The sequence below is a fragment of the Salmo salar genome, chromosome ssa13 (genome assembly GCF_905237065.1).
Source record: "Salmo salar chromosome ssa13, Ssal_v3.1, whole genome shotgun sequence".
Taxonomy (NCBI): domain Eukaryota; kingdom Metazoa; phylum Chordata; class Actinopteri; order Salmoniformes; family Salmonidae; genus Salmo; species Salmo salar.
This window is the reverse complement of record NC_059454.1, coordinates 53183908-53209574: the sequence shown is the minus strand read 5'-3', so window position 1 is coordinate 53209574 and position 25667 is coordinate 53183908. Positions and strand designations below refer to the sequence as shown.

The following is a 25667-nucleotide window of genomic DNA, read 5'->3' as shown; positions in this document are numbered from 1 at the left end:
ATCTCTGATCATCCGATCTGGGTTCAAAAACTATTTGAAATGTTTTAATTACTTTAAACATTTGCTTTAACCTGTCTGGAGTACCAGGTGGGCGGGGTTTGCACTTTTGCAAAGATTCCGTTTGGCCAATTGCAACAGGCAAGCTTGATCAAGCCCCGCTAAAGTATTTTAAATGATTTCAAATACTAGTTGAACCCAGGTTTGCTGTCCACAGTCTTGGACATGGATCCCTCTGTTCTGTTGTTGGCTACTGTAACCAGGAAGTGGTTCCCCTCTGGTTGGACTGGTAGTGTCAAAACGGGCTGGCTCTTGTTTTCAGTCTGTCTGCACATGGGGGCAGGGGGGGCGGGCATGAGAGTTTGGTTGGGGGGGGGGGGTGCAGTAAAGGAGAGCAAGCAAGAGAGACATGGGAGAGCCAGCAAGAGACTGAGGGGGAAAAAAAGAGAGGTGTGGTGAAGTCTGTTGGAATGTGCCTGGGCAGGCTGAGGCTGACACAACCCAGATGACAACAGTAAGGAGGGAATCCTTGGCACAGAGTGTGCTGGGGAACCCCATTCAACCCCTCCAGCCCTCCCTCCCTTGCTCCTGGCTAGCAAGCCTCCCTTTGTCTCTTTCCAGGCCAGCAGTACTAGGAACTGCAGCCAGCCTTACACAAGTGGGGCGGCACAGTAAGAGGGACAAGGGCTTATTAAGACTAGCGGTACAAGGAAAACAGCGGGACAGTTTCCTCTAGTTCGCACAGACATTTCAGGAGCCTCTGGCACAGTGCACTGAGAGGTTCTCCAAAAGGGTTTACCATGTTCAGCTCAGAGAACTCACCTTGAGTCTCTATATGACTAAATACATTCTCATTTACATTGCGTCATCGTAGCTATACAGATTACTCTGTGAGAATGAGGCAAAAATGATGATGAAAAGATGCAAAAAAATATTTGACAGATGATTGGTTAGGAACTAAGAAGAAATACCAAGCTGTAGGGCTCTGACTGAAATTGCTTATTTTTTTTGCATTCACTAGTTTATATTTTTGGTGCAGTTTTCAATGACAGTTTTCTCTCCTCTGCTTCAACTTGCCCCTCCACTCTGCCTACTTGGATAACATAATCAGTGGAAACATAGAAAGACAGACTGTCCTTCAAAGCACAATACCCCCGTTTGTATTGCTACAAGCCATTACATTCTCAATGTACTGTACGGACCCGGTCAATACAAAGCAATTTAATGAAAGTGTATTTTAACATGAAATTATCAAAATACTTCTCCTTTTTCCTGTCCTTCTGGTTAATCAGAAAGTTGGTAGGAAGAATTCAAAAGATCCTGATTTAACTCTAATTCCAATGGTCCTGAAATTATATTATTTTTCTATTTATTTCCGTGGCATGTGTGTGACGTTAGCTCCCCATGTGAAACCTCCGATGCAATCCTACTGTAGCAGAATCAAAACACTGTTTCAAAACACAGGATTTCCATCATGCTTTTAAACTGCAAGGATTTCCAGTACGACTTTAGAGTAGGATGTTTAGCACTCAATGTGAGTTAGTGTTGGTGTGCTGACCACAGTATTGATGGATGCTTGGTGCTGTAAAGAGGGGTGGTTGTGGTGGGTGTTGTACCGTAGCTATAGTTGTAGGCCAGCTGCAGTGTGTTCTGCTGCCTGTCTCCCTCCCACACGCTTCCTGCTTTGCGTCCATCGCCACACACACACCCGCACGCTCAGGCCTGGGAAGTGACTAAACAACAGTAAACACCCACACTCCATGTGTTACACAGCACATATACACACTCCATGTGTTACACAGCACACACACACCCATTTGTTACACAGCACTCAATTGTACAACTACATAAGTACAGTAATTTCAGTATTCAAAATTCGAATCGTCAGTTTGTCTACCAAATTTCACAGTACATGACGCCCAGCCTCATCAATTACAGTACCAGCCTCATCAATTATAGTACCAGTCAAAAGTTTGGACACCTACTCATTCCAGGGTTTTTCTTTATTTTTTACTATTTTCTACATTGTGTGCCGAGCCTTTTGCCTAATGGTGTTTTTGAGGTAGTAATTCTGCAAGATCACGGTCGAATCAGGGGCTGAACCTGTTTTTAATTCTCATTTTCTTTATGGGGGCGTGTTTGTTAACAATATCCCTAAAGATATCAAAAAAGAAGGTCCTAGCTTCTTTGACAGATGGGATCAAGCTGATTCTATACTGATTTACAGAGACCAGGTCAGGTTTTTACCAAGCGTCTGACAAATCAGGACAGGACGTTTCACTGAGCAGTCATTATGAACACAGGCTGTAAAACAGTGATCACTAAGGTCATTACAAAAAACACCAGACTGATAACTATCACTATTATTTGTGAGGACAACGTCAAGGAGAGTAGCCTTTTCTGGGTGTTTGGTGTCATACCTTGTGGGCTTGGTAATGATCTGAGACATGTAGGGAGTCCTATTGTTTTAAGACTTGGTCAGGTGGTTTAAGCATGTCCAAGTTTAGGTCATCTAGCAGGACAAATTCAGACTTAGGGCAGGTAGGGTACAGGTCGGTGCTGATGGAGGACGATAACACCCAGCAACAGTCAACAAAGAGCAATTTCAAAGCTTAATGCTTAAAACCAACAAATCAAATTGTTTGGGGACAGACTTGGTGGCGACAACCGAGCACTGAAGGTGATCCTTGGTAAAGATTGCCACTCCACCACCTTTGGAAACCATAATACACATGTCAAACGCATTTCAAAACCTTTTCTAAGTTAATCAAATGTATTAACTTGTCTTTGTTTGTTCTGTTCCCTCTCCCTCTCTCTCATTCCAACTCTTTCTTTCTCCTCTCTCTCCATTCCTCCATGGATATGGTGATGTGACACTGATAGAGCTCCCGGCTGAAGAAGGTAAATATTGACCTTTCCAGTGTGATTCTGGTGCCTCCTTTACAAGCTAACAATTAGCCCTATAGCCTAGGGATCATCTGTGTTGTACTAGAGAGATACAGTTAGGGAAAACCCTCAGAGTACACACTGACTGTTGTAGCACTACCCATATAGATGCATAGACACACTGTCAGTAGAACAGGGCACCCTAACTGGAAGAACACCAGTATGCCTATAGAAGTCCCGTATCATCAACAGATGGGGAGCTATATTTACTGTAGTTCAGATTATCATATGTACAATACTTTCAGGCCTTGACTAAGTTGTTAGGCATGTGTGACACAATGATGTATAGCCGGACAGCCATGTGACTGACTATATTTCTCTGTATGTGTATTGCAGGCAAGTCCCTATGGGAGCTGGTGGTGGAGCAGTTTGAGGACCTCCTGGTCAGGATCCTATTGCTAGCTGCCTGCGTCTCCTTTGTAAGTAACCACTGTATACAATAATACCCATCAACAGGATGCATCACTGACTGCTGCTCATCACTGTCTCTCTCTGTTTGCTCCACTCATTCATATTACAGAGTTTAATGTTTGGGCTTTTGCACAGACGTCACCGGACGTCTGGCTTTGCAGCTTGGCCGATAGTGCCAACTAGTCTGCTCTGGCCTGACAGTGGGCATCATGTAGCCATAATGCTCTGCCTGCAGACAGTGCTTAGCATACCACCTCCGTATTTCCAATAATATTGAAATGCCAATGGGGAAAGTTTAGACATTTTTATAAATCTCTGAAGCTGGAGACTCTTACCTCCCTCACTAGCTTTAAGTACCAGCTGTCAGAGCAGCTCACAGATCACTGCACCTGTACATAGCCCATCTGTAAATAGCCCATCCAATCCATACTGTATTTATTTATTTATCTTGCTCCTTTGCATCCCAGTATCTCTACTTGCACATTCATCTTCTGCACACCCTACCAATCCAGTGTTTAATTGCTATATTGTAATTACTTCGCCACCATGGCCTATTTATTGCCTTACCTCGCTTATCCTACCTCATTTGCACATGCTGTATATAGCTTTTTCTACTATATTATTGATTGTATGTTTGTTTATTCCATGTGTAACTCTGTTGTATGTGTCAAACTGCTTTGCTTTATCTTGGCCAGGTCGCAGTTGCAAATGAGAACTTGTTCTCAACTAGCCTACCTGGTTAAATAAAGGTGAAATAAATAAATAAATACTGCATAATATCACTTTAGTATTTAGAATAATACCAGATAACCTGCACTCTGACACATACAATTCCTTGAAGTGGAACTGACAGAGTTTTTACTACTTTGCAGATATTTTGATTGTCTGTGTTTCATATCAAATTCCCAGTTTATGCTACAAAACCAACATTTAAAGAGGTTTTAAAAAAAGGTTATATTTGACTCAACATTCCATGATGTACAATAAGGCATTGTTGGCAGAATAGATTGATGCCGTTCAATGCATGAGTCATATAATTCACCAATATGTTTCTTGGCAGTCCCAAAAATATTGCTCTCAGGTTGTAAATCACAGTTGGCCTGCTACATTGTTTGCTGCCTCCATTTGGGATGCACTGTTTCAGTTTCAAGGGCTCAATATTTTGGACAGAAACGGACGAACGTAACTAAGACTGGGAGTGTCAATACAATGAAACTAGCAAGGGCAATGATCATAATGTGGCTAATAGGCTAGCGTATCTATTTATGTAGCAAGCTGAAAACACGCAGCCTAACGTTAGCTATATAGCTAGCTAGCTGCTAGGAGAATGCCCTTTCATGCCATTGGAAGTGGGTGGGTGGGTGGGTGAGTGATTGACTTTCCCCTCATGTCGTTTTTCGGTGGCTATACACAGCTAGAGATGCAGGTGTTATTTGGTTAGCTAGCAAGAACTTGAACAACTGTTATACAGTTAGACAGACAATTTGCAAACGCAAGAGATATGCTATCTCCTCCGATTTCAGAGCACTCTTGTCTGAGTGTGCCACAGCGCAGAACTGATGAATTTATGAACTCTCAACACTTGCTGAATATGACCGGTGTCAGTAAACGTAGGCAAATAAAGTAATAGTCAAAAATGCTCGAGATGATATGTAAACAGCCTAGCCAGCTTTGCTACGGCGAGTAAAATGGTCAGAGAGGTGTTCTCTCATCTGTGTCTGGAAGTAGCTAGCTAGCCAGTTAGCTTATGTGCTTGGTTGGGACAAGCATGCATTGGCAGAAGGATGAGGAGGCTACAATTCCCCATCGTTTATGAGTGCAATTTTTACGGTCAACTAGCTGAAACTGAGGGTTCATCTAATGTTCCTTCGTTCGATTTTAGTTCATCCTGCTCTGGCTAGCATTAGTTGTTGATGTGCATAACTGAGGGAGCGAGCCTACCTTTTTTCATGGTTATTTGATCAATAGGACTGTAAAGTTCCCAAATGTAAGAGGACTCCCGTAGTGTTTACATAAGTGTGGAAATCCATTCAAGCGTATTTTGTGGCTTTTGTTGAATGCGTTCTAGCTAATGATCTAAAGTTGTGCTGTTGCAACTGCCTGTAAACACACAGTCCAGTTAAAGATGAATGATGGCCGGCCAGTGTGAAAAATGGCTTGTTTATATAAATGCCTGCTGTAGCTCTGATTGGCTATAGCACAACGGTCTGTGTAGACTCCGGTCTTGGATGAAACAGATGTTTTTTTTGTATATTGTATTTGCTGCAGTGTCTATTGATTGTCCAAACGTTCGTCTGCTTTCCCACTCTATAGTGCTGTAGATTTTTCCCATAAATGCCTTACTATATGTAATTCCCACGCATTCTAAGAATTTGTGAAAATAACCATATCTAAGTGCTTGCTGGTCAGAAAATGTTTAGGAAAGTGTCATTCTTCCTGGGGGTGTATATGAACAGATTTTAATAAGATTTCATGTTGCTAAAATGCTGTCAGTTCCACTTTTAAATAGTGACCCTGTTTTGGTCCAGATGGTAAGGTAGAGAGGGGTGGGATGGGGTGAGTGTCACGACCAAGGGAACCCTGCCTCTATAATTATTTTATTTCCATCTATTACTGTTACCGTCCCCAGTGCCACAGGATGGAATTACTGGGCAATTCTGGGAAGTAGTAAAAAAAATAACATGTAAATGATACAGTATTTGCACTAATTGCCTGTGTGTTGATCCTGATGCCTGGTGTTTTAAGTGGGAGTCCAGACAAGCCTGGGGTGGATTGGGCTGCCTGTGTGTCTGCAGAGTTAGTTTTTCCTAATGTAAATTGGGCTGTCCCTACTTTTAATGTAAATGTGTTGTTTACAATGGAACAGAGCCCCTGTTCCATTACACTAATTTACAGCTCCCAAAGCTTTACTAAACTCAGCAAAAAAAGAAACGTCCTCTCACTGTCAACTGTGTTTATTTTCAGCAAACTTAACATGTGTAAATATTTGAACATAACAAGATTCAGCAACTGATACATAAACGGAACAAGTTCCACAGACATGTGACTAACAGAAATTGAATAATGTGTCCCTGAGCAAACGGGGGGGGGGGGATCAAAAGTAACAGTCAGTATCTGGTGTGGCCACCAGCTGCATTAAGTACTGCAGTGCATCTCTTCCTCATGGACTGTACCAGATTTGCCAGTTCTTGCTGTGACATGTTACCCCACTCTTCCACCAAGGCACCTGCAAGTTCCCAGACATTTCTGGGGGGGAATGGCCCTAGCCCTCAACCTACGATCCAACAGGTCCCAGACGTGCTCAGTAGGATTGAGATCCGGGCTCTTCGCTAACCGTGGCAGAACAGTGACATTCTTGTCTTGCAGAAAATCACTCACAGAACGAGCAGTATGGCTGGTGGAATTGTCATACTGGAGAGCCATATCAGGATGAGCCTGCAGGAAGGGTACCACATGAGGGAGGAGGATGTCTTCACTGTAACGCACAGCGTTGAGATTGCCTGCAATGACAACAAGCTCAGTCCGATGATGCTGTGACACACCGCCCCAGACCACAACGGACCCTCCACCTCCAAATCGATCCCGCTCCAGAGTGCAGGCCTCGGTGTAGCGCTCATTCCTTCGACGATAAACGCGAATCCGACCATCACCTCTGAGACAAAACTGCGACTCGTCAGTGTAGAGCACTTTTTGCCAGTCCTGTCTGGTCCAGCGACGGTGGGTTTGTGCCGATAGGCGATGTTGTTGCCGGTGAAGACCTGCCTTACAACAGGCCTACAAGCCCTCAGTCCAGCCTCTCAGCCTATTGCCGACAGTCTGAGCACTGATGGAGGGATTGTGCGTTCCTGGTGTAACTCGGGCAGTTGTTGTTGCCATCCTGTACCTGTCCCGCAGGTGTCAGTACATCCGAACATCACACCTGCGGGACAGGTACAGGATGGCAACAACAACTGCCCGAGTTACACCAGGAACGCACAATCCCTCCATCAGTTACACGTGATGTTACACGTGGTCTGCCACTGCGAGGACAATCAGCTGTCCTTCCTGTCTCCCTGTAGCGCTGTTCTAGGCGTCTCACAGTACGGACATTGCAATTTATTGCCCTGGCCGCATCTGCAGTCCTCATGCCTCCTTGCAGCATGCCTAAGGCATGTTCACGCAGATGAGCAGGGACCCTGGGCATCTTTCTTTTGGTGTTTTTCAGAGTCTCTTTAGTGTCCTAAGTTTTCATAACAATGACCTTAATTACCTACCGTCTGTAAGCTGTTAGTGTCTTAACGACCATTCCACAGGTGCATGTTCATGAATGGTTTATGGTTCATTGAACAAGCATGGGCAACAGTGTTCAAACCCTTTTACAATGAAGCTCTGAAGTTATTTGGATTTTTACGAATGATCATTGAAAGACAGGGTCCTGAAAAAGGGACGTTTCTCTTTTTGCTGAGTTTATATACCAAGCAGACTTTGAGCCACCTAGGCTGGTTTCACTACAGCTCCCACAACTTTACTATCGTCGCTGTCTGAACCTTGTAACTCCATTTTTGCACATTTTCATTGTCTTACATGTATTGAAGCAGTAGCTTTCCTCAATGTACTGAACATTTCATGACTAGGACCACAAATGTATTCAAAATAGCTTCTAAGGTTTCGAAACTATGTTCATTAATGGTAAAATATGGTCGTTTTTTTTCAATTTCCTGATAAGTTTCTGTTTTGGAGATTAGGTTTTCTTCAAGCGGACTCAGAGCTGCCTAGGCTGGTTTCTTCCCACAGCTTTACTACACTGCTCAAAAAAATAAAGGGAACACTAAAATAACACATCCTAGATCTGAATGAATGAAATAATCTTATTAAATACTTTTTTCTTTACATAGTTGAATGTGCTGACAACAAAATCACACAAAAATAATCAATGGAAATCCAATTTATCAACCCATGGAGGTCTGGATTTGGAGTCACACTCAAAATTAAAGTGGAAAACCACACTACAGGCTGATCCAACTTTGATGTAAATGTCCTTAAAACAAGTCAAAATGAGGCTCAGTAGTGTGTGTGGCCTCCACGTGCCTGTATGACCTCCCTACAATGCCTGGGCATGCTCCTGATGAGGTGGCAGATGGTCTCCTGAGGGATCTCCTCCCAGACCTGGACTAAAGCATCCACCAACTCCTGGACAGTCTGTGGTGCAATGTGGCGTTGGTGGATGGAGCGAGACATGATGTCCCAGATGTGCTCAATTGGATTCAGGTCTGGGGAACGGGTGGGCCGGTCCATAGCATCAATGCCTTCCTCTTGCAGGAACTGCTGACACACTCCAGCCACATGAGGTCTAGTATTGTCTTGCATTAGGAGGAACCCAGGGCCAACCGCACCAGCATATGGTCTCCCAAGGGGTCTGAGGATCTCATCTCGGTACCTAATGGCAGTCAGGCTACCTCTGGCGAGTACATGGAGGGCTGTGCGGCCCCCCAAAGAAATGCCACCCCACACCATGACTGACCCACCGCCAAACCGGTCATGCTGGAGGATGTTGCAGGCAGCAGAACGTTCTCCACAGCGTCTCCAGACTGTCACGTCTGTCACGTGCTCAGTGTGAACCTGCTTTCATCTGTGAAGAGCACAGGGCGTCAGTGGCGAATTTGCCAATCTTTGTGTTCTCTGGCAAATGCCAAACGTCCTGCACGGTGTTGGGCTGTAAGCACAACCCCCACCTGTGGACGTCGGGCCCTCATACCACCCTCATGGAGTCTGTTTCTGACCGTTTGAGCAGAAACATGCACATTTGTGGCCTGCTGGAGGTCATTTTGCAGGGCTCTGGCAGTGCTCCTCCTGCTCCTCCTTGCACAAAGGCGGAGGTAGCGGTCCTGCTGCTGGGTTGTTGCCCTCCTACGGCCTCCTCCACGTCTCCTGATGTACTGGCCTGTCTCCTGGTAGTGCCTCCATGCTCTGGACACTACGCTGACAGACACAGCAAACCTCCTTGCCACAGCTCTCATTGATGTGCCATCCTGGATGAGCTGCACTACCTGAGCCACTTGTGTGGGTTGTAGACTCCGTCTCATGCTACCACTAGGGTGAAAGCTCCGCCAGCATTCAAAAGTGACCAAAACATCAGCCAGGAAGCATAGGAACTGAGAAGTGGTCTGTGGTTACCACCTGCAGAACCACTCCTTTATTGGGGGTGTCTTGCTAATTGCCTATAATTTCCACCTGTTGTCTATTCCATTTGCACAACAGCATGTGAAATTTATTGTCAATCAGTGTTGCTTCCTAAGTGGACAGTTTGATTTCACAGAAGTGTGATTGACTTGGAGTTACATTGTGTTGTTTAAGTGTTCCCTTTATTTTTTTGAGCAGTATATATACTATTACACCAAGCAGACTGAGATACTTAGGCTGGTTTCTCTACAGCTCCCACAGCTTAACTATATACCAAGCAGCGCTGCGTAGGCTGGTTTCACTACACCTCCCACATCTTTACTATATACTACACCAAGCACTCTGCGATTTCCTAGGCTGGGTTCTCTACAGCTTTACTATATACTGTACTACACCAAGCAGTCACTGAGCTACCTAGGCTGGTTTCTCTACAGCTCCCACAGCTTTACTATATACCAAGCAGCGCTGAGTCGGGTTCACTACTCAGCTTTCTGAGAGTACCATAATTTCCCCCTGAATTTGAGAGCACCCTGTTTAAAACTCCCGTACATCCTTTGAGACTTGATGCTGATGGATTCCTTATGGATCAATCATATCAGTCAGTCGTTTAAAACTGTGTTGTTGGAAAGGACAGTATCAGTAACTTTGCCAGGCCTCTCAAGAGAACAGCAACATGTGAGCTCCCAGTGCAGTGCCTGCTAGTGCTGGTGGAGAAAGTGACGTGTGGTAGTATCTGAAGGAGAGAGGCTAACCTATATAAGGGCCAAACCTCAATGTGGAACTCATTTGTGTGACTATTTGAATATGTTAATAGTTATTGACCTGCCCAGAATCTTTGCATGACATGTGAATAAAGAGCCTTGTAACCAGGCGACAGGAGCAGAACAGAGGAGAAGGTGTTGCTGTGTTGTTTTGAAGCTGGTTCCAATATGATATAATCATATACTGTACATTACTATGGAGAGAAGTAGCAGAAGAGGGAGAATGCTCAAGTCTACCATCGTAGGCTCAATAGCTATTATACTGGACTAGACACAATGCTTATGGTAGTTTTGTAACATTAAATACTGATAAGGCAACCTTTTACTCTAATTGTTTTACTGATATTGTTGTTGAGCCAATTTGATCACTATTATCCATGTATAAGGAGAGTATAGACCGGGCCATACCAAGTCAATCACTACAGGTTCAAAGGTAACAGAAGCTGTGCAGAGCTGCGTTGTAGTGTTAACACTCCCCGGAACATTTCACTTAAACTCCCCACCGGAGACCAGGGTTCAATCGATGCGTCCACCCTTCTCCCGCTTGCTTGTTTCCCCACCTCATTTCATTACTGTTTGAATAAAGTGTTAAAACACCCCAAAATATACACTGAGCGTACAAAACATTAGGAACACCTTCCTAATATTGAGTTGCACCCCCTTTTTTGAAGTCAGAACAGCCTCAATTCATCTGTGCATGTGCTCAACAAGGTGTTAAAAGCGTTCCACAGGGATGCTGGCCTATGTTGACTCCAATGCTTCCCACAGTTGTCATGTTGGGTGGATGTCCTTTGGGTGGTGGGCCATTCTTGATACACATGGGAAACTTTTTGGCGCTTGAAAAACAGCGCCATAGTTTGACACACTCGACCGGTATGCCTGGTACCTACTACCATATCTTATTCAAAGGCACTTAAATATTTTGTCTTGCCTATTCACCCTCAATGTCACACATACATAATTTACATTTTTGTCGTTTAGCAGATGAGCGACTTACAGTTCTGAGTGCATACATTTTCATACGGGTCCCCTGTGGAAATCGAACCCACAACCCTGGTGTTGCAAGCGCCATGCTCTACCAACTGAGCCACACGGGACCCCAATCCATGTCTCAAGGCTTAAAAATCCTTCTTTAACCTGTCTCCTCCCCTTCATCTACACTGATTTTAACAAGTGACATCAATAAGGGATCATAACTTTCACCTGGCCAGTCTGTCATGGAAAGAGCATGTTGTTTATGTTTTATCCACTCATTGTATTTGTTAAAGGTCACAAAGGCTCACCCATTAAACCGACGTGAACATTTGTACACTTCCTCCATTTGATTCTAAGGAAAGGTTAGCTTGCCTTGTATTTATTTTTCCATGGCATTATGTGAGAAAGGGAGTGTAGGTTAAGGTTTTGGGTTGTACAGGAAAGGAGGGGACAAAGTCAAGTGGCCTTTGATTTGGTTAAATTGATTTGGTTAAATTGGGCTCTCATTCTTCTCTTGTTCTCCTACACATCTTGGTAAACCGTCTTTGGCATCGGGTTTGTTGATGCCGTGTTTGGTTGGAACTTAAAGTTGGAAATCTGGATTTTCAGTCAAAATAAGCCATCTGTCTGTGTGCTTTTTTAAATTTTTTGGGGTGGTTGTGTGTGTGTGAAGGATTTTGCTTTTTACTGTAACAATCTTAGGTGAAGATTTTAAATGTGTGTAGGAGTCGCTTAATGTATAATGAGTTTAGGTTTGTGGAAAAACCCCTGTGATAAGTTGAAATGGACTCCTGCACTAACACCTTAAACTCTGTGTAAACCTCAGCCTTCTCACCATGCTTCTCTCTCTCTAACTCTTGTCTGCTGAAACAACTACAAATATTCGCTAAGTGTCAGAATTGCAACGGAAACGTGTGTGCGTTTCAGCTGGCTAGGTAGGCTGAATGAAAGGATGGATCAGAAGGAGTTGCCCTCCATCAATGTTCTCCACACAGAGCAGCAGAGCGAAGTGAAGGGGATATTTGCGAGCCTCAAATGACTGTGAATGATGATTTATCAACCGGGGCTTGAGCCACTGATCTGCCGTACCTCGTTCTGCTCGCTCCGCCTCACTACTCAATACTCACTGTGGAGGGGATAACTTTTACTGGGATGTGGTTAAGCTCTGTATTATCACCAACGGTGTATCTCGTTGTCTCGTCTTCGAATCCACAGCATTCCAGTGGTGACTTTGTGTACCGTCTCTCCCACATACATAAGGACCTAGCTTTTAATGTTGTTAAAGTCCACAATTAACCTACAGAAATAAAAGGACAACCGGAATAGCTAACTGTTATACAGGTGTTGAAAGCTGTGTCCCAAATGGCTGTGAAAGCCCTATGGGCCTTGGTTAAAAGTAGTGCATTATGCAGGAATAGGGTGCCATTTGGGGCGGCAGGTAGCCTAGTGGCTAGAGCATTGGACCAGTAACTGAAAGGTTGCTTGCTCGAGTCCCCGGGCTGACAAGGTAAAAATCTGTCGTTCTGCCCTTGTTCAAGGCAGATGACCCACAGTTCCCCGGTAGGCTGTCATTGTAAATATTTGTTCTTAACTGGTATATAAAAAGACAAATGTGGGATGCACCCCAACCCTAGTGGAGAATGTTGCCGTCAGTATTTTGGCCACTGCTGACCTTTATGCAGAAATGCTACCCCTTCCTGCCTTTACACGTCATCCATTTCCCTGCTACCGTTTTGGGTCGGAAGGGGCTTTAGTTCCTATATACTATACGTACTACCACTCACTAGAGGTGGAGACAGGACCAAGCCACAAGGAGACTACACCCTCTAAATGTCTTTTATAAGCTGCATAAACAAAGTGTGATGTTCACAAATACAGACAAATATAATATTAGGTCAGAACTAGGGTCAGAACTAGGGTCAAAGGTGATGGAATTGCTGTACACTGATAATGGTCCTCTGGAGCCAGGAGACTCATATTGAGGCTACTCTCTCTCTCTCTCTCTGTCCAGGAGACTCATATTGAGGCTACTCTCTCTCTCTCTCTCTCTCTGTCCAGGAGACTCATATTGAGGCTACTCTCTCTCTCTCTCTCTCTGTCCAGGAGACTCATATTGAGTCTACTCTCTCTCTCTCTCTCTCTCTCTGTCCAGGAGACTCATATTGAGGCTACTCTCTCTCTCTCTCTCTCTCTGTCCAGGAGACTCATATTGAGGCTACTCTCTCTCTCTCTCTCTCTCTGTCCAGGAGACTCATATTGAGGCTACTCTCTCTCTCTCTCTCTGTCCAGGAGACTCATATTGAGGCTACTCTCTCTCTCTCTCTCTGTCCAGGAGACTCATATTGAGGCTACTTCTCTCTCTCTCTCTCTCTCTCTGTCCAGGAGACTCATATTGAGGCTACTCTCTCTCTCTCTCTCTGTCCAGGAGACTCATATTGAGGCTACTCTCTCTCTCTCTCTCTGTCCAGGAGACTCATATTGAGGCTACTCTCTCTCTCTCTCTCTCTCTGTCCAGGAGACTCATATTGAGGCTACTCTCTCTCTCTCTCTCTGTCCAGGAGACTCATATTGAGGCTACTCTCTCTCTCTCTCTCTCTCTCTCTCTCTCTCTCTCTCTGTCCAGGAGACTCATATTGAGGCTACTCTCTCTCTCTCTCTCTCTCTGTCCAGGAGACTCATATTGAGGCTACTCTCTCTCTCTCTCTCTGTCCAGGAGACTCATATTGAGGCTACTCTCTCTCTCTCTCTCTCTCTGTCCAGGAGACTCATATTGAGGCTACTCTCTCTCTCTCTCTCTCTCTCTCTGTCCAGGAGACTCATATTGAGGCTACTCTCTCTCTCTCTCTCTCTCTCTGTCCAGGAGACTCATATTGAGGCTACTCTCTCTCTCTCTGTCCAGGAGACTCATATTGAGGCTACTCTCTCTCTCTCTCTCTGTCCAGGAGACTCATATTGAGGCTACTCTCTCTCTCTCTCTCTCTGTCCAGGAGACTCATATTGAGGCTACCTCTCTCTCTCTCTCTGTCCAGGAGACTCATATTGAGGCTACTCTCTCTCTCTCTCTCTCTCTGTCCAGGAGACTCATATTGAGGCTACTCTCTCTCTCTCTCTCTCTCTGTCCAGGAGACTCATATTGAGGCTACTCTCTCTCTCTCTCTCTCTCTCTGTCCAGGAGACTCATATTGAGGCTACTCTCTCTCTCTCTCTCTCTCTGTCCAGGAGACTCATATTGAGGCTACTCTCTCTCTCTCTCTCTCTCTCTCTCTGTCCAGGAGACTCATATTGAGGCTACTCTCTCTCTCTCTCTCTCTGTCCAGGAGACTCATATTGAGGCTACTCTCTCTCTCTCTCTCTCTGTCCAGGAGACTCATATTGAGGCTACTCTCTCTCTCTCTCTCTCTCTCTCTCTCTGTCCAGGAGACTCATATTGAGGCTACTCTCTCTCTCTCTCTCTGTCCAGGAGACTCATATTGAGGCTACTCTCTCTCTCTCTCTCTCTCTCTGTCCAGGAGACTCATATTGAGGCTACCCTCTCTCTCTCTCTCTGTCCAGGAGACTCATATTGAGGCTACTCTCTCTCCCTCTCTCTGTCCAGGAGACTCATATTGAGGCTACTCTCTCTCTCTCTCTCTCTGTCCAGGAGACTCATATTGAGGCTACTCTCTCTCTCTCTCTCTGTCCAGGAGACTCATATTGAGGCTACTCTCTCTCTCTCTCTGTCCAGGAGACTCATATTGAGGCTACTCTCTCTCTCTCTCTCTCTCTCTGTCCAGGAGACTCATATTGAGGCTACTCTCTCTCTCTCTCTCTGTCCAGGAGACTCATATTGAGGCTACTCTCTCTCTCTCTCTCTGTCCAGGAGACTCATATTGAGGCTACTCTCTCTCTCTCTCTCTCTCTGTCCAGGAGACTCATATTGAGGCTATCTCTCTCTCTCTCTCTCTGTCCAGGAGACTCATATTGAGGCTACTTTCTCTCTCTCTCTCTCTCTCTCTCTCTCTCTGTCCAGGAGACTCATATTGAGGCTACTCTCTCTCTCTCTCTCTGTCCAGGAGACTCATATTGAGGCTACTCTCTCTCTCTCTCTCTCTCTCTGTCCAGGAGACTCATATTGAGGCTACCTCTCTCTCTCTCTCTCTCTCTGTCCAGGAGACTCATATTGAGGCTACTCTCTCTCTCTCTCTCTCTCTCTGTCCAGGAGACTCATATTGAGGCTACTCTCCTCTCTCTCTCTCTGTCCAGGAGACTCATATTGAGGCTACCTCTCTCTCTCTCTCTGTCCAGGAGACTCATATTGAGGCTACTCTCTCTCTCTCTCTGTCCAGGAGACTCATATTGAGGCTACTCTCTCTCTCTCTCTGTCCAGGAGACTCATATTGAGGCTACTCTCTCTCTCTCTCTCTCTCTCTGTCCAGGAGACTCATATTGAGGCTACTCTCTCTCTCTCTCTCTCTCTCTCTCTGTCCAGGAGACTCATATTGAGGCTACTCTCTCTCTCTCTCTCTCTCTCTGTCCAGGAGACTCATATTGAGGCTACTCTCTCTCTCTCTCTCTCTCTGTCCAGGAGACTCATATTGAGGCTACTCTCTCTCTCTGTCCAGGAGACTCATATTGAGGCTACTCTCTCTCTCTCTCTCTCTCTCTCTCTGTCCAGGAGACTCATATTGAGGCTACTCTCTCTCTCTCTCTCTCTCTCTCTGTCCAGGAGACTCATATTGAGGCTACTCTCTCTCTCTCTCTCTCTCTCTCTCTGTCCAGGAGACTCATATTGAGGCTACTCTCTCTCTCTCTCTCTGTCCAGGAGACTCATATTGAGGCTACTCTCTCTCTCTCTCTCTGTCCAGGAGACTCATATTGAGGCTTCTCTCTCTCTGTGTGTCTGTGTGTCTGTGTGTCTGTGTGTCTGTGTGTCTGTGTGTCTCTCTGTGTGTCTCTCTGTGTCTCTCTGTGTGTGTGTCCAGGAGACTCATATTGAGGCTTCTCTCTCTCTCTCTCTCTCTCTCTCTCGCTCTCTCTCTGTCCAGGAGACTCATATTGAGGCTTCTCTCTCTCTCTCTCTGTCCAGGAGACTCATATTGAGGCTACTCTCTCTCTCTCTCTCTCTCTCTGTCCAGGAGACTCATATTGAGGCTACTCTCTCTCTCTCTCTCTCTCTGTCCAGGAGACTCATATTGAGGCTACTCTCTCTCTCTCTCTGTCCAGGAGACTCATATTGAGGCTACTCTCTCTCTCTCTCTGTCCAGGAGACTCATATTGAGGCTACTCTCTCTCTCTCTCTGTCCAGGAGACTCATATTGAGGCTACTCTCTCTCTCTCTTTCCAGGAGACTCATATTAAGGCTACTCTCTCTCTGTCCAGGAGAGTCATATTGAGGCGTCTCTCTGTCTCTCTGTCTCTCTCTGTCTCTCTGTCTCTCTCTGTCTCTCTCTCTCTTCTCTCTCTCTCTTGTCTGTCTCTCTCTGTCTCTGTCTGTCTCTGTCTCTGTCTGTCTCTTGTCTGTCTGTCTGTCTGTCTGTCTGTCCAGGAGACTCATATTGAGGCTTCTCTCTCTCTGTCCAGGAGACTCATATTGAGGCTTCTCTCTCTCTCTGTCCAGGAGACTCATATTGAGGCTAGTCTCTGTGTCTGTCCAGGATACTCATATTTCTCTGTCTGTGTTCTAGGTGCTGGCTCTGTTTGAGGAGGGAGATGAGACCATCACAGCCTTCGTGGAACCCATCGTCATCCTGCTCATCCTCATTGCTAACGCTGTGATTGGAGTCTGGCAGGTGAGACCCTCTCTTAGTGTGTGTGGATGCATGTTCACCTAAAGAGACTCATATTGAGTGTGTATTTGTTCTCAAAATGTGTGAGGTATGTCGTCACGGTGTGTGTGTGCATTTTCAGACAATTTATATTTGTGTATCCTTTGCTCACCTATGTGCGTTCAGTATTGCTCCTACCTAGCTGGCATTTGCCTGGAGCAGATAGCAGATGAGATGGTGCTAAAATACAAGGTATTATTGTGTGTCACTTAGGATGAGGTCATTATATAAAGTGTCCTTTATCCTATACGGAAACCATAACCTCTGTTTGGCTTTCGATCATCATGCGTGTCAGCAGGGCTTTGTTGATGTACTTTATTGTAGGTCAGGAGAGACTTATCAATTGAAACATGGAACCCAAGTTAAAACTACAGCCAATTCCAAGCTCTTAGATAGCTTTTAAATAGCCCCGTTGGCCATGTATTAGTGCCGAGCCGATACCAGTATCGTGATACTCGTTAGTGTCGTGGCAATGATGCGAAACACAAGGCAGATTTAACATCTTTAGGAAAACAGCCCTAATGTTGGAAACAAACAACATATTGTCATCCAGAGTCACATTTATTTATTTTCCAAGCTATAGCACACAATATTTTACATACAGCAGGTTTTAAAGGACCAAAAAGTTTGGTCTGCTTTGTTTCAAAATTTTAGCCATGGAAAAAATATTGCGATACTAGTATATGTATGACAATGTACATATCTGCTTTTAGAGGCGCCAGTAAAACATTTCTGTAGGCCTTTTAGTCCGTAAATGATGACATGTTGTCTGCAACCTCTGGTCTCTTGACCCTTCCACCCCTACGGGAGGGCAGCTTCTGCTCACCTGTCCAAGCTCTTCTCTGTTCTAGTACCCCAATGGTTGAACCAGCTTCCCCCTGAATCTAGGACAGCAGAGTCCCTGTCCATCTTCCCGAAAGCACCTGAAACCCTACTTCTTCAAAGAGTATCTTAAATAATCACCCTCATCTCAATTGAACAATACAAATAATTCCTCAACCAACACTTACACTTGACTCCGTCGAGCTCCAAGACAGGATTGTGTCGAGTCACAGATCCTGGGAAGGGTGCCAAGGAACATCTGCAGCACGTAAGGTCCCCAAGAACACAATGGCATCCATCATTCTTAAATGGAAGAAGTTTGGCTGAGCTGGACGCCCAGCCAAACTGAGCAATCGGGGGAGGAGGGCCTTGGTCAGGTAGGTGACCAAGAACCCGATGGTCACTCTTCAGTAAAAGGCACATGACCGCCCGCTTGGAGTTTGCCTAAAGGCACCTAAAAGACCATGAGAAACAAGATTCGCTGGTCTGATGAAACCAAGATTGAACTCTTTGGTTTGAATGCCAAGCCTCACGTCTGGAAGACGCCAGGAACCATCCCTATGGTGAAGCGTGGTGGCAGCAGGATCGAGGGAAAGATGAACGGAGCAAAGTACAGAGAGATACTTGATGAAAACCTGCTCCAAGCGCTCAGGACCTCAGACCGGGACGAAGGTTCACCTTCCAACAGGACAACAACCCTAAGCACACAGCCAAGACATTGCAGGAGTGGCTTTGGGACAAGTCTCTGAATATCCTTGAGGTTCCCAGCCAGAGCCCGGACTTGAACCCGATCGAACATCTCTGGAGAGACCTGAAAATAGCTGTGCAGCGACGCTCCACGTCCAACCTGACAGCGCTTGAGAAGATCTGCAAAGAAGAATGGGAGGAACTCCCCAAGTACCAGTTTGCCAAGCTTGTAGCGTCCTATCCAAGAAGACTCAATGCTGTAATCGCTGCCAAAGGTGCTTCTACAAAGCACTGAGTAAAGGGTCTGAATACTTATGCAAATGTGATATTTCTTTTTTTCTTTTTTTTTTTACCTGGTTTTGCTTTTTCATTATGGGGTATTGTGTGTAGATTTCACGAGAAATAAATAAAATGTAATCAATTTTAGAACAAGGCTGTAACGTAACAAAATGTGGAACAAGTGAATGGGTCTGAATACTTTCTGAATGCACTGTACAGTATGTGGTTGTCCCACCTAGCTATCTTAAGATGAATGCACTATAACTGTAAGTCGCTCTGGATAAGAGTGTCTGCTAATGGACTAAAATGTACAATTGTCTTTGTTCATTTCAGTCTGTAGCTCTGCAGACAGACAGTTCAGTGTTAACTGAAGAACTTTGAAAAGAAGCCTAATCAGAATAGGTCCCTGAATAGAGCACTTTGGCCCTTGAGGGATGGGGACAAAAAGGAGGGATGGGTAGGTAGAAGAAGATGTGTGTTAAGATGTTTTTTAAGGAACAATTTGAGAGGGAGCGTGCGAGCGAGAGCACACTGGGTAAGGTCAGTCTATGGATATTTAGTTTGTAGACATCACCTTTCTAGTAGGTGTTCATTTGGGATTTCATTCCAAGTTGACGGAAATATACAAACGCTGCAACATGGTACAAAATGGGGCTTCAGTAAAGCATCAACCTTTTGGCCTCTGTGTTGGTATTGAACCTGCCACTCGCTTTGTCCGTCTCATGCTCTATCTTTGTGGTCCAGGAGAGGAATGCAGAGAACGCCATCGAGGCTCTCAAGGAGTACGAGCCAGAGATAGCAAAGGTGTACCGCATGAACCGCAAGGCAGTCCAGAGGGTCAAGGCCCGGGAAATAGTGCCTGGGGATGTTGTAGAGATTGCCGGTGAGTAGAGGCTGTCCCTGGTGTCACAAGTTTGGGGAAAGGTCTTTTCAGTGGCAGTCTTTCTCTGTGTTCCCCCTCACCATGCATGCTTGCCCTTACCCAACACACACACACACTCTCTCGTGTGTAAGGCCCCATTTCCAGTGCTGGAAACATTGCTCAAAACTAAGTTACATAACAGCCTTTCCTCTGGGCCCACACAGGTGCCAGCCAGGACCACAGCTGTGATGTGCACGCACGCTAAACTGCAAAGTGGCTGCGGTCGTCCCTGTATTTAGGGCCCTATTTAAATTTCCACAGAATTTCCTTTGGCTTTTCCATGTTCTCAGTTTTACCACCTGGTCACTGCTGCTGGCTGTTTGTCAGCTATACACGCACTCACTCACACTATGCCCTCTGTCTAAAAGTAGTCTTGTTGTCTGGTTCCAGAACTAAGCTGTCTGGTTCCAGAACATCTGTGTATCTCTCACACACACACACACACACAGTGCTGAAATGGTCTCATAATCAAAGTGATTCGTGTTTGTGTAACCCTTGACTTTGCCTCTCTAATGATCTCTCTCAGAAGCAGCAGCAGAGCGACGTCTTCGGAGGTGGGATAAAAAGGGGTAGGATGGAGGGATTGAGACTGGAATCACAGTTTTCATTCATAATCACTGCACTGCGCACCTCACAACAGGGGAAAGGGATTGCGTGCTCTGAATGGGTAATGTGCTAGCTTGAATGAAGCTACCGTGTTATTGTCAGGTAGCATGGATTTGAGAATGAAATGACTTCAACCATTGACCGACTGAGGATTTCAGATGCGAGGCCGTTTCTTTTTCCTTTTCGCCATCGTGTGTATGTTTCTGGTAGAGGAGGAGAGAGAAAGGAGGAGAGTTGGTGTAAATTACATGCCCCAGTGCCATAGGAAACACTCTTTGTTCAGGTGTGTGTGTGTTTGAGCTTGTGTATGCGTGTCGACTGTCAACCAGGCTGTGACAGGCCAGATTTAGTATTTATTAGGATCCCCATTACTCTTCCTGGGATACTAACAGGTTTAAAAAACAATTACATCACAACAACCTACGTCATAAATAAAACGATACATCATACAAGATATTGCATTATTACTTTGTTATTACAAATGTACAATATAAAATCCACATTACTGTGTGTGTGTGTGTGTGTGTGGAGTGCGTGTGTGATTTTACTGCTCGCTTGAGTTACTTGATGTGGAAGAGTTCCATGTAGTCATGGCTCTATGTAGTACTGCATGTTTCACATAGTCTGTTCTGGACTTGGAGACTGTGAAGAGACCTCTGGTGGCATGTCTTGTAGGGTAATTATGGGTGTCCGAGCTTGTGTTTAGCTGTTTTGAATTGCCAGTTTAGTGCATTCAACACATCAATGCCTCTCACAAAGACAAGTAGTGATGCAGTCATTATCTCCTCTACGTTGAGCCAGGAGAGATTGACATGCATGTTATTGGCCCTCTGTGTACATTTAGAAATGCCAGCTGTGCTGCTCTGTTGGTCAACTGTAATTTGTCTATGTTCTTCTTTGTGGCACTTGACCATATAACTGAGCAGTAGTCCAGGTGTGATAACTGTCCTGTAGAACTTTTTGGTTGATTGTATGTGATAACGCGCTGCTCCGATTTCACAGACCTCTCCCCATCTTAGCCCCCGTTGCATCAATATGTTTTGACAATGTCAGTTTACAATCAAGGGTTACACTAAGCAGTTTAGTCTCCTCAACTTGCTCAATTGCGACATTATTTACATTTTTTATTAAAATATTTAGATGAGGTTTTAGCAAATGATTTGTCCCAAATACAATGCTTTTAGTTTTTTATATATTTAGGAATAGCTTATTACTTTCCACGTATTTTAGAACGAACTGCAGCTCTAAGTGCTGCAGTGATTTCACTTGCTATGGAAGCTGATGTGTATAATGTTGAATCATCAACATATCCACAGGATTTACTCAATACTAGTGGTAGGCCAGTAGTAAAACATTTTAAAAGTAAGGGGCCAAGACGGCTACCTTGAGGTATGCCAAACTACCTGGTTTACATTATAGAGGCTTCTCTTAAAGAAGACCCTCATTGTTCTGGGTAACTCTCGATCCATGATATGGCAGAGGATGTAAAGCCATGCTGCACTGAAGTCTAATAAAACAGCTCCCGCAATCTTATCAATTTATTTAAGCCAATCATCAGTCATTTGGGTTAGTCTCGTACATGTTGAGTGCCCTTCCTTATAAGCGTACTGAAAGTCAGTTTATTTGTTTACTGTAAAATAGCATTGTATCTGGGCAAACACAATTTTTTCCCCCAAATGTTTATTAAGAGTTGGTAGCAGCCTTATTGGTGGGCTGTTTGAACCAGTAAAGGGTGTTTTGCTATTCTTGTGTAACGGAATGACTTTTGCTTCCCTCCAGGCCTGAGGGCGCACAAGTTCATATAGGCTTAGATTGAAGAGATGGCAAATAGGAGGGGCGTTGTGTGACATGAGCTATAAAAATAAATCGCGCTAGCTGATCAGCTTTTTTATAGTCAAATATTGGTATGGTCTGTTATTGGAATTAGAACAGTGGTCACCAACATTTTCTGAAGTCATTTTTTTTGCAGTCAAAAAGCAAGCATATTTAAAAAATGTAACATTAACCTAATAAAATCAGTTCTGTAAAAATGGAGGTTTGTGCAGTAGGCCTAATATGTTATCGCACCATATTGGCTATATGCCTGTCCTGCCAATATTGTTCTTCTCAGACCATATTATATTTCAAAACTCAAGCTTTGATTACAAAATTGATCAGTCTGTGTAGCACAGCTAAGCACAAATTGAAATAATTTGCAAATACATAGCTTTTTTATTTTACTGGACTAATGCTACTTACATCTGGTCATGGTGCTTTCAAGACAACTGGGAACGCAAAACAAGGTCAAATCTTTATGTCGAGTGATCTTCGGGTCAGAAAGTTGGAGGTCTAGAAAGTTGCGAGTTTCCGACTTGGAATTCCCTGTTGGATGACTGTTCAAAACAATTAGGATCTCGTTTCTTTTCTGGGTTTCCAGTTGTCTTGAATGCACTGTAATCAGAGATTTGAGTTCCCAGTTGTTTTGAGCACTGCATTAGTCTCGGGTTGGAGGGAGAGAGCAGCAGAGGGTCCGCTTCTCACGGTCCCTTCTCTTTCCTTCCTTTCCCCTGGTGAGACTGACCAGAGAGAGGTGAGTCTTCCACCTGATGGCGAAACTCAAGTCGCACCGCATCTGCCTCATGCACATGTTGTTCCTATGACCAGAGAAAGTGAAATATTCCTTGATATTAAAATAGACACAACGTGCTGCTAATAATAATAAAAACACAGGGCTATCGATACTGGACTCCCGAGTGGCGCAGCGGTCTAAGGCACTGCATCTCAGTGCTAGAGGCATCACTACAGAGCCTGGTTCTATTCCAGGCTGTATCACAACCGGCCGTGATTGGGAGTCCCATAGGGTGGCACACAATTGGCTACTCATTCCTTGCAGCGCAAGCAGAAGTAGGGAGAAGTGCATTTTTATGTTTTGTAATAGTGTTGAATAAAAACTGTTGACAGTGCTGAATAAACAAACAGCTGCTCTTTGCTGTGTTCTTTGACAGTCTCTCTCTTGTCATGATTTTAAAAGTTATGTAATCTTACTTAGGCTAGGATCAAACTTGGCTGTGGGCGGGGTCATGGAATCTCTGTAGGCGCAATGATTTGAGCCATCCGATTGGCCAGCGCAGCAGGCACGCTCAATTTTAGCCACAGGTCTCCTGGTCCACCGGGTAGGTGGCGTTTAGTCTGTTCAGACAAATTAAATGGTTCAAAATGTGAACACTTTGCTTACCTGGTGTGCAGGGCTTCTGAATCAAGTATCACCAAGAGCGCAAAAAAAAAGCCTTTCAGCCTTTATCGTTGGCTTTTCTACAGAAATGTTTGGTGATCGACTACACATGCCTTGAAGATCGACCGGTTGGCGACCACTACACTAGAACAACATGTTTTCTAACCAACCAAATTAGTTTGAATGTCGAAATCAAAGCGTAAGCACTCTTTTAAAGCCTCAGGTGATACAAAAATCCAACTTTCAGAATGAGTCCTTGGCTAGATAAAAGTCAACTGACAAGCTAGCTAACTAGCTGTTTAGCTTGCTAGGACACCCACAAACTTGTTTTTAGACATATTAATCAGCTAGCTAGCAAGCTTCAAGTTATGCCAAATAACAGAAATGATGTATGTTACAGTAGCACTGCGTTGCGATGTGCAGAATGCTAACATCCCTGCCCTGAAAACAGACATTTCAGGGGTGATTTTCTCTGAACAGCTGATCAGGGATACCTCTGTTATAACTAGCTCTTCTGAGCTCAATTTGGAGAACTGATACACAAGTTGTACATTGTTTTGAAGCTTAGAACCTCTTAAATATATATAGCCCAGAATGTATGTTGGGGTCAATGTGACTGGTAATGATGGAGCAAGTCACATATGGTCCGTAACCATCCTTTGTAATTGTACATCCAAGTTGTCAGTACCAGGTGGTTTGCCATTATTGATAGACGACCAATCATTTTTTCATCTCTTCCACAACTCACGTTGCTTGTCTTCATAATTTGGTCAGTTATGCATGGATATGAAGGTCCACAGTTTGTTGTTCCATCACCGGCAGAGCAGAGTTAACACACACAAGGAACATAATTGGGATATTTCCAGGCTCTGAGATCTAGCTACTCCGTTCTTGTTTATCTCCATGGCAATCTGGCATCTTTTACGCTGGAGTGGAGAGGGAACTATTTTCTGTTGAAATGGGGTGTGACCCCCGTCTGTCCCTGGCACCAGGGTCTCCTCTGGATGGCTAGTCAGAGTATCAGAAGCTCTATATACAGTAGATGAATGATGACGTTCAGTTAGTCTTGCCCACCCAGTCCCTGCTGACTGGCTGCTGAGTGGAGGGCAGGGCTCTCATACTGTTCATGCACTCACACTCACATGAAATATGTTAGTCTGTTAGTGGGCTGTGAGAGGACATAAGTTAAAGCTATTTTCCTACCATACCAGATACAGGATAGAGGCTTTCAGCTTGGTATAGTGTTCTGCATGTATTGCTTGAGCGGATGAAGATCAGAGGGATATCTACCCATCCCTTTTCTCTGGTTGCTAAGTGCTATTAGACACTAGTAAACACTCAGGGTTCTGTATTTTCTCTCTCCAAAAGTGTTAGTATCTTGGGAGACTATGATCCTGGCTAAAAACATGTTCAGAATTTGTGAAAAAAATTACTTGCAGTTACATTTCTTGTCTTGATGTGCATGTTGTTCATCTGTCTTTCCTTTCCTGGATGTTGGATTAGCAACTGTCAGTTACAGTGGTGGTTCCATGGGAACTCAAGGCGACGGTTAGAACAAGCGATCTGGAGGGATCAGAAAAAGGACATTCTCAACCACAGTGCATTTGAGGAGATATATTTACACAAGTTTCCACCCTCTACCCTGCTTGCCTGGCTGGTTTCACATTATCTGAAGTGCCACGATTATGATTGTGGAACTTTCCCAGTTTTTTTTTATTTTAGTGTTTTAAAGATGGAAACAGTTTGTGTACTCGACAGGCAGGCTCGTAATAACTTTCAAGATACTTCAATCAAATAAAACCATCACATCAACCAGGGTTTGGTCTGATCGATACTTAGTTACAGGAGTGAAAGTAAAGTTAAAGCTAGAACCATTAGTTGCTACATCCATTTTTTGGACTTATAAATGAATGATATACCCATTGATTCTTGAAGAATATAACTTATAAATGCCTCATGAGCCTAGTTCAACTGTCACACTCCATGAGAACCCAACATATAACTTTGTTTACAAACATCGGAGAAAAACAATGTAAATGTAAGCAAACACTGTATAGCCTCAACATGGTTAAAACTAATTTTGATTT

At 44.4% G+C, this 25667-nt stretch overlaps 1 protein-coding gene across 3 annotated transcripts in view; it reads left to right on the top strand.

Moving 5' to 3' along the window:
• The window catches only part of LOC106567410 (sarcoplasmic/endoplasmic reticulum calcium ATPase 1), a 92246-nt gene that overhangs the window by 12467 nt on the left and 54112 nt on the right, over window positions 1-25667 (top strand). For all 3 annotated transcript variants that reach the window (XM_014136608.2, XM_014136610.2, XM_014136609.2), the window contains 4 exons: window positions 2881-2898; window positions 3280-3362; window positions 16913-17017; window positions 19586-19724. In XM_014136608.2, coding sequence (XP_013992083.1) covers window positions 2881-2898; window positions 3280-3362; window positions 16913-17017; window positions 19586-19724 — 345 coding nt within the window. The remainder of the gene's footprint in view (window positions 1-2880; window positions 2899-3279; window positions 3363-16912; window positions 17018-19585; window positions 19725-25667) is intronic.